General features: G+C 39.2%; 1 protein-coding gene across 6 annotated transcripts in view; it reads right to left on the bottom strand.

Annotated features, from left to right (window-relative positions):
- Positions 1–9,877, bottom strand: part of EXOC6 (exocyst complex component 6) — a 185,039-nt gene that overhangs the window by 26,320 nt on the left and 148,842 nt on the right. For all 6 annotated transcript variants that reach the window (XM_018558692.1, XM_018558694.1, XM_018558693.1 and 3 more), the window contains one exon: positions 9,027–9,100. In XM_018558692.1, coding sequence (XP_018414194.1) covers positions 9,027–9,100 — 74 coding nt within the window. The remainder of the gene's footprint in view (positions 1–9,026; positions 9,101–9,877) is intronic.

Below are 9,877 nucleotides of genomic sequence, written 5' to 3'. Positions count from 1 at the left end.
ATGACTGGGAACTTGAAAGAGAGGCGCTATAAGGATCCTGCTAAAGTGACAGTATTAGTAAGAAACAAAGCCAAAAATGTTCCTAAACGTATCTGAAGTCACTGACAAATGTCCAGATGTTCCCTATAGAACTGCCCTGAAGAGATCATCTCCCTAAGCCACAGAAAAGACAGGACTCCTTGAAGTTGACTGCTTGCTATTTGTGAAATGACAACTGCAGGACAGCTCTCCAGCATTACACACTCCATATCAAAGAAACAGTTACATGTTTCAGTTCCTCCAGACTCGCTACATGTCAAAAATGTCCAGCAGGAAATCATTAAGCTGTCTACTCAACCTGTGGAAATGTGATCCCCTCTGTCAAGTGATCACATATAATAAACAAAAGCAGGCATTAAAGAAAAAGTATTACACCTATCATTGACTCATTAGAAGAACTCCACTAAGCACTATTGACATCTAAGCTGCCATATAACATAACCCCAATGTAATGCCAGAAAAACTACACCCCTCCCTGTGAAAACAATAACACTTAGGGGCTTATTATTATTATTAAACAAACAATTCACCAAAATCCTAGTTCTTTCAGCCGAGGGCCTGTTTCATCTGTTCCAGCGAAGGCCATTGTTGGATAGAAATAAAATACTGGACTTTATTAGTTCAGTTCTTGGAACCACACCTGGTAAGAAAGCTGGATTCACCAAAATAGAAACGAGATAGAGATATATTGCCTTCAGAGTTTTTTTGTAAATTGCCCAGGCTGTGCCAATAGTGAGATGAACCTTTATAGCGAGTGGGAGATGGAGAAACCACTATAGTACAGAAGTTAGTGGAACAATAGATGCAGCTTGTTCTATGGCTACCTATTGTTTTAGGAGACCATGCCAACATCAATCAATCACTCTGTTTAGGTGGCAAGATGCTTGATATTGAGAGATGTCAGGGTAAGCAATGTCTCTATAAAACTTATAGAGCCGAAGCATGCTAAACTTATTTGGAAAGGGAATCCAGGTCAAACAGCAAGCTAGGAAAGTTCAGCTATGTCACAAATCTAACGTAATCCTATAACTGTATATGTAGCCATGTTGCTGGTGTTTTCCTAGGCACAGTGCAAAGAGTGTCAATGGCATCGGTTTGAAAACACGTACGGGATTATTCAGAATTAATTGACAGGTTTATTTGACTTACAGTTGACCTCCTTCTGACCTGTATTTAACCTGATTCAAGAGGCTTTTGCAACTCCAAAGACCTGTATAGGAATGCTGTAAACATGGACTATATGTAGCATGGAGAGCATATTGTACAATTACCTCTTTTCTTCTACATTCCCGTTAGTTGGGGAATAGAATTCAGAACGTTACCAAATTTCTGATCACATCAAAAGAGAAAATTTCTATACAGTCTTTACTCAATGACCTTCTTATCCAGCAGTTTGTGCCCGAAACAAATAGGAACAAGGAACAAACAATAAAACCAGATAATGGAAGACTTGGCAGAACAGTGTATTTCACTCTTCTGCAATGTCCAATATAACAGCCCACCTCTGCATTATAAAACTAGAGTATTCATCAACAAAGGCTGCTCCTGTGTATAATCTAATTTACGGCTTTGCTTTAACTAACTGGCCGCTATGTCAAATTTACATTAACTGCTATATTTTATCGTGCACAATGCACAAATGTTCTGATGGAAATTAGTTCATGAAATTTGCATTCTTGTCCTCCAACTCAGAAGTTAGCTCAGTCCTTATATTACCTCTACAGACTCTAAAATAGCAAAGGGCAATTCTGATTAGCAAGCAGTTTTAGAAAGTTCTTGAAAGGCCTACAGCAAACATTTATATGATAGAAGCAGGCAAGGATATGTCATAAATTTGCTGAAAATGTTATAGTTCACTTGGGGAAAAGCTTTTGATTTATTAACAGAAATGGAGATTTACTACCTTATTGGGGCAAATGCAAAAATGCACAGTTACAGGGTATCATGGAGAGAGTTTTTACAAGGGTTTAGAGCAGGCATGTCAAATATACACCTCCCCTGTGGCCTGCAGAAGGTCTAATCTTCCTGCTGAAGGTGGGCAGGCAGGGGGACACATGTGTACTGTGAAAGTGGTGGTGGGCAGACAGGAGATGCCACTGTGGCTAAGAAAAATTGGTAGTGGGTGGACAAAATAGTCAGCTCTAAGTGACAGGCGGTTGGAGAGCATGATACTAAGAAGCATCACTTCACTGATGTGGGCTAGGGCAAGCCTTTGCATGCAAGGCTCTGTGAAGCTGTGTGAGCTTGGCCCTGTCACTTGTGTGAAGGTAGTGGGCTGGAAGGGATCAACTATAAGTGTGGTGGCTAGCGAGTATGAGATAAGGAAGGTTGTGGTCAGCGAATCTTAGTTGAAGAAGCTGGTGGGCAGTGAATCTGAGCTGCAGAGGTTGGTGGGCAGTGAATCTGAACTGAAGAAGGCAGTGGGTAGTAAATCTGAGCCGGAAAGGTTAGTTGCTCGTGAATCTGACCTGAAGAAGTTGGTGGGCATTGAATCTGAACTGAAAAGGGTGATGACCAGTAATCGGAGCTGAAAAAGGTGGTGTTGAGTAGTGAATCTGAGCTGGAAGAGGTAATAGTCAGTGAATATAAGCTGAAAAGGCGGCGATCAGTGAATTGGAGATAAAGAGGGTGAGGAGTATCAAGGCCTGGCTGAGGCAGAGAAGCTCCGTGATGCAGCGGGTGCAACTGGGGCAAGAGCCTCTACATTGCACGGCCAACTCCACTGTGCACCTGCAGATTACACAGGGATATCTTGGCTCTACCTGTGTAACTAGCAGCATTCCAATCCACTGTCAGCGTGACAGCTGCACGCTCTGTAATGGTAGCTCTGTGCACTTTTGGGTAACAGAGCAGAGCCCTGTCACAGAGCTCCCATGATTACACAAGTAGAGCTGTGTACTCCTTGTGTAATGTGTAGAACTGAGCTATAAGTTTGACAGCTTGTGACCAGCTCTGCATTCATTTATGAATGAAAGTTACTATTGTAGCTTTCATTTTTTTGTGTGAAACAGCCAAAGTGTCCTTTTTTTTACAAAATAATACAAATAGTAAAACTTATATTTGAAGTATTTCCAATTAACATTTATAGCTGACAAAATCTGGCTCGCAGATTAAGATGCCTTTGCATCCCATCCTTGGAATTGAGTTTGACAAGTCTTGCTTAGAGAGATGTACAAGGTAGAAAAAAAGCCGATGAATATGTTACAATAGCAGCCAGATTTCTATTTTTTTTGTAATGCACATTAGGAAAGAGATACGCTAAGACTGGGACTTGCCATATTGAATGAATGTACAGTATCTTGCCAATAACTACTACGGATATCTTCAGTTGAGTGTATTTAGATTTCTACTTATAGATCTTTCTCCTAACATAACTACTGTGTCTAATTGCTACAAGAATTAACATTTCTCATAATGAAATTAGGAGTATACAAAACATCGGAACTGAACATCATGTTCTATATAAAACAATCCCTTTTTTGTATTAGTATGGTATGGCCTAAACGTATACAGCCCCTTTAAATTAGTTTTGTATGGGTCATTAGTGGTGTTTAATTTGAATATATGTGCATCAAAACAGATACTGATTTTTTTTTTTAGTGAACATGGAGTATAAACCCCACCTTTCCCTAATTTCTCTTCCACCCCCGTTCTAGGGGGTTCCAGGGGTTATAACCCTCTCTTACTCAAAAAAAAGGTTTTGGCAAAAAATAAATATGTATTTTTTATATTGAAATTCTCTCACACTCCTAATAACCATATCCATCTAGAAGTTTGTAAACTTACATATTGAAGAGGCCCATAGGATGTACTTCCTCAATGCAGTGACACAATTGTACTCGGCCCTGTGAATATGAACTTCCTTGTGTCACAATTCTCTTAAAGCCTGCCTTCTAAAATACAACTCAAACTGAACAATGTAACAATTTTATTGCTTGCTGGAATGCATGATTGGATATGTAGTCTTGAGAAATTGAGATTGCATTACATCAAGCAGCATGGAGCAAAGCACACTGGAAATCCAGGAAGTTGTTGGAAGTGATGGGCAGATTGAAGGCAGCGCTCACTACATAAAAGGAATTTTTTAAAGTAAGCTTGGATTGCATTATAAAAAAAAACTCTAGTATGTATTCCTGTTACAATGCTGGTGTTATAACAGGAGAGGATATGCTGGGACTATGCAACTGCTTTAACCTATGACACCCAAAGCTAACAGTCTTATGCTGAAATGTGCCTGTGCCCCAACAGCACAGCTTAAACAATTGGAGCAGTAAATATAACATACATTATTACTAGAGGATGTAAGCATTAACACTACCAACTGACAGGGGGGAGAAGAAAAAGTACAAGTTTTGGTTTAACATGTCATCATAGGTTTCCTTGGAAGGTGTTAAAAAATGCCACTAATTGGAAAGGGAATCCCGGTCAAACAGCCCCGCTCATCTCCAGAGATCAATTACAGCTTCTCAAATGTGTTAAGAATTGTTGTTTGACATGATAAGTATGAGTGCGTATTAATTGTATGCAAAGTCCTGCTAATGATAACTAGTTTACTGCAGCCAGATCACTGAGAGATGAGTTCTGATTGGTTCCTTTGGGTTGCTAAACTTTGACTTTGCTCTTTCTCCTAATGAGTTGACCTGATTGTGAAATGTGGTCTACAGAGACATGGGATTGATTTCCTGAAGGAGCACAGACTGTTCACTAAGCTTACGGAATGAGCTGAAGCCGTGATTACTTCAATTATGCAATAGTCTGTGAGCAACAAAACATTTGAACAAAAATGTTCTTGCACATGATTGGGGATTCAAACACAGCTTCAACTCATTCACTACACTAGGTGAAAATTCATTTTGCAAAGTGAACATGATCTACCCCTAGTAAATCCACCCTGACATGTCCAAGTTGGAAATTACTCCAATATTATAGTTTCTATAGCTAGATCACAGAAAAGTACAGTTGCTGCAATGAAAAAAATGTCTGCTGAGGCAAGTAGGAAGATCACGTTTGTCAATGCAGCTTATGAATGATGTATGTTCAAAGTTTTGCAACACATTTCCAATAATCTTATGTCTGCTTGTTGGCTCATGCTGTGACAACCGATGCAACTGAGGGATTTCCTTTGCATTGTGTCTCTATAGTTTCAGAAGTAGTAAGTCTTTTGAAGCCTTACTTACCACCACCCTCCCAGTGGTTTATGGCCCTCAGTAATTTAAATAAAACAAAGTGCCAAGGGCTGTTTGCAGTTAAGACCTGCTCCATAAACACCTGGACTAGGTGCTATGGAAGGTCTTTAACCAAGCCCATTTGGTTGTATTTATGAAGCAGAATATTACCACAACCTCCCTTACTAACTATTCCATTTCACTGTAGCTGAATACCATGGGCTTCTTACCACAGTGGGCCCTCAATTCAAGTGTGTTGATGATGAAATGAAAGGATGACTGCGTTCTTGTGATCCAGACACGTCAAGTAGCTTAAGCAGGATGGTGACCTCACTTTTCTCTCCTGCAGTTAATCAATACAGCTTGGTCACCAACCTGCACCCCACCTGTCACTGGACAATGAAGGTGATCCTTTACAGTGATGAGGCTACCACTCTCCCCTTTCCTCTTGCAGGAGTATTCAAGCTGATGTAGATAGCACTGGGCAAAGCAATAGAGCTCTCACCGGTTCAAAGTTTGACTTGCTGTACAGGGAAATACAGGAGGTCTGTTTCAGCACCTTTTCATGTAAAAACAAATTAGATTTTTTTAAGAAAACACAAAACTAGATTTTTTTTTAATACTCTGTATGGTGTTTATTCTCGCAGCATAACACTGAATGGAGCAGCCTGCTACTGTATACATTTTTTTTAACTTTATATGGAGAAATACCTTAACTTGGTCATATACTCAAGATATCAGCCAGAGACTACACATTAATCCAACTACCTAAAATCTTTGGACACTTGCATGCATATCTGAATGATATCCATGAATGGGCTGTAAACTGTACCAACATGCTGACCTCTGCACTGGCCTTGCAGATTACTGAGATCTACCAAAAATCTTGGAACCACCTGATCATTATTCTTGGCTATTCTGGTGTGTTAAAGTCATTGGCTTTGATTGTTCATGCTTCATAAACTGCCTGCTGTACAAAGGTGCCAAAATCAGACAACTGATCCCTGTGAATGGATAGCATTAAAGCTGCAGTAGATGGTTGTTGAGATAACTGGATTCCATTAACATGTTTTTGATTGGCAGAGACCACGCTCTTTTTTTACAGGTCAAGTCTTCTTTAGAAAAAAGGGCAATCCTGCTGATCTTAGTCTGAGCTGTGGTGTCTGCTCAGGTCCCAAATCCCCAGCTAAGCATCCTGACTAGAGCTCAGTGCCTCCTTAGCAGCAACCCCTACCTGTCATCGGCTCCTCTGTAAGACCAGGACACATCAGGACCCTGACCTGAGGGCGCTGTCCGGGTGGGCAGGTAACCCTGTGCTACTGGACCAACTTCCTTATCTTTCATAAGCTAGATCCATGTCAGAGTATCACGTTCTTCCCGAGAAAACAGAAGTCTGACCTTTCTAAGGCATTTTACAAAAGGAAAAAAGACTCAGTTACTTTCTAACAAACATCAGAAAAAAAGCTGTCATTCAGCATATTAACATGAGCATGTCACATGAAAACAAACAGAGAGGCTACAGAGGTGAAACACCATAATGATACTAAGATTGTAATCTTGGCAACTATTTCTTTCCAGGGAATCCTCAAAATTAAATTCTTCCACTCACATGCACATTCCACATTTCCACAGGAAGTAAACATTCTTCAGAGAACAATTCTATATAGAACATCTAATATCTATACTTAACTAACACCCCTAATGGGTTTTGTTAGAACACATTAGAACAATAACATACTTAATCCATAGCTTTCCAGTATCATCCATATATGTCTATCTATCTATCTATCTATCTATCTATCTATCTATCTATCTATCTATCTATCTAGTGTTGAATTCTTAACACATATCTATAGTATCTGACGTATTATTGTCTTGTGATAGCTTGAACCTGAATCATTGCTTTGGATAGCAACCAATGTTAATGTGTATGTTAGGGCAAGATAAAACAAATGCAGTGCATCTCTGTGATACATGCAAATTTCCCAATACTGCTTTCCCAACATGTCTTTAAAGACTTGCAAGTACTGAAAAATACCTATTGATTTGCCAAAAATGCACTTAGTTCCTCATTTCCTGTTATGGGCTGAGAACAGTGCTCTTACTTCACTGGAAGTGCAAGAAATGGCCTCAACCCTGTCCAGGTATTTTTTGGTAATCCCACCCAATCATCTCCACGACAGAAGTATGAATTGTTTTGTAGTCCAAGATATGAACTGGGACGGCTTATTAGGCTCCTTGAGAAGACAGAGTGAACAAGGCACACGACTCTGAACTCCTGAAAAAATCCACAGTTATATTTTGCACTTATCGAACAGATATAACAAAATGCTTTCAATGGTATATTTAACATACCAAAAGGTAACAAATAAGATACGTTGCATTATTCAACATGAGATTGGCTATACCTAGTACAATATTATGGCTGTATGTGGTATTTCAGTTATTTGCAGTTACACTAAATCTGTAAATGATGTAAATGGGTTCTTTACATCTAAATTCAGGGGTGCTAGTTATAATCATTCGGTCATCTGCACAAGAGCTTAACAGAATTGACAATTCATCTAATGACCTCCTTATCATAAATAACTGTGCATATCTTCAAATAAACCCTGAAAAATACACACATGGACAATTGGGGTATTTTTAGCCATATGATATGAAAACCTATTTCGAATAAGTTGTCAACTGTTCTTACTAAGTGATCCATTTAGTCAACTCTAACCTCTCTTCAAGGATTCTGCTAAGACAAGAGTTTCTCGTTTCGGACTATAAGGCTCAGGGGAGAAAAATAATTTCACTAGCCCTGACATCAGACCCAATAAAACCCAAGAGGCTCTTAACGATGTAACATAAGTGTTTGCAAAGTTATGTTTTTTTTTCTCTGGGCCCTGGTGTCATTTTCCATCCCCAAAGAAAGATTGTGGGTGACCTTTAAATCCTCGGAATAGTGGAAGAAACAGTAAGAGTGCTATGTATAAAGTCAGGGCTTTTTAAATTCTTGTGTTTTTATGATAAATGACTCGGTAAGCTGTCACCACCCAGGTATTTATACTTAATTTCAAGGCAGAAAAATGTACTTAAAGTGACAACTGTTGGAAATAAACACCCTTTATTCCACCTATTTATTTATTACAAATAAATCATTAAGCTGTTTATATATTAATAACAAGAACATTTCTGTTGCCCAGAGCAACCAATCAAAGAGATCTCATTCCACACTTAGTATAAGTAGCACAGCTTAGTATTTCATTACATCTCTCAGCCACCACTGCAAGATCTTCTGCTGTATTCTGTATTTTCTGAACTATAACAAAATGTAAAACTCCACCAAGATTAGTAATAGCAAGATGAACGCTGCAATTGGACTGTCTTCGGAACTCAGGAGCAGACATCAGACCACTGAAGTATCCAGCAAGACTGAAAAAGCTATAACATAGTGGCTCTTGGATATTAAGATGTGTCGGTTCAGGACGCTTAGTGGGCCCCAGGAACATAAAGGAATGTCTTGCACAGCTCTGCCCACTATTCTAAAATAAGGGCATGAGCTCATTCTTTCTTGGAACTCTGATGACATGTGATTACCTTTTTTTATGAAGGTTCTGCTCTGCTTCAATATGGTTTAGTAGAGGGGCTTTTGGTTCTTTGAAGTCAACCTTATCATAACACAACTGCCTATACCTTCTAATTTAATTTTTAGTTACATTATAATAATAACAATTCTGTGTTAAAGTCGTTAAGATGAACCCATTCACAATGACCTTGCCTGTAAAAGCAATGAAGTCATGTATAAAATAAAGAGGAAGAAGACACTTGTCTTACTTGTCTGAGGTCAAGGAAAGCCAACTGCAGGGTGTCCTCCTGGAATCCCGGAACAGGATCAGAACTGGCAAACGCTGTAAATACAAATATAAACTCATGTTAATTGGAAGACTCTAAGAAATAACTATTATTGCAGACGTAAGACACCATCTTTTATAAGCTACAAAACAAACTTAATTATTAAACAGTTTATTCAAAGCTGGAAAATCCTTCAACACTTTCAGAGGCATTCATTACCATCTACATGGCGGACAAAGCGGTATCAGCCCTGCCCAGTTGTTTTGTGCTAAACTACTCAAACTCTTTCACACTCCTCATCTCTACAAAATAGACAGTCCCCTAGGAACTAGGAAGGCTAAATAGACTTCTGAGATAACATAAGAAGGGCACATGGGACACAAGACAGCTCTGAATTTCTAACATTAATAAACAAGTATTTTTGTTTATCAAACAGATACTATAGGGGAGTGGGCATTAATGTGGCAGATGAGGTTTAATGTCGATAAATGCAAAGTAATGCACTTTGGAATTAAAAATAAACAAATGGGTTATACAATTATGGGTATGCCGCTAGGGAAGTCAGAAATGGAGAAGGATTTGGGGGTCATTGTAGACCACAAACTGAAAGGTAGTTTGCAGTGCCAGGCTGCTGTAAACAAAGCTAGCAGGGTCTTGTCCTGTATTAAAAAGGGAATGTATTGCAGGGACAAGTCTATAATTTTGCCACTTTATAGATCATTGGTTCGACCTCATCTGGAGTACGCGGTCCAGTTCTGGTCACCAGTACTAAGAAAAGATGTCCTTGAGTTGGAAAAAGTCCAGCGGAGGGCAACCAAACTAATTAGGGGAAT

This window comes from Nanorana parkeri, unplaced genomic scaffold (assembly GCF_000935625.1).
Source record: "Nanorana parkeri isolate BGI_ZX_2015 unplaced genomic scaffold, ASM93562v1 scaffold353, whole genome shotgun sequence".
Classification (NCBI taxonomy): Eukaryota; Metazoa; Chordata; class Amphibia; order Anura; family Dicroglossidae; genus Nanorana; species Nanorana parkeri.
The sequence above is the reverse complement of the archived record's forward strand: the minus strand, read 5'-3'. Positions and strand labels throughout refer to the sequence as shown.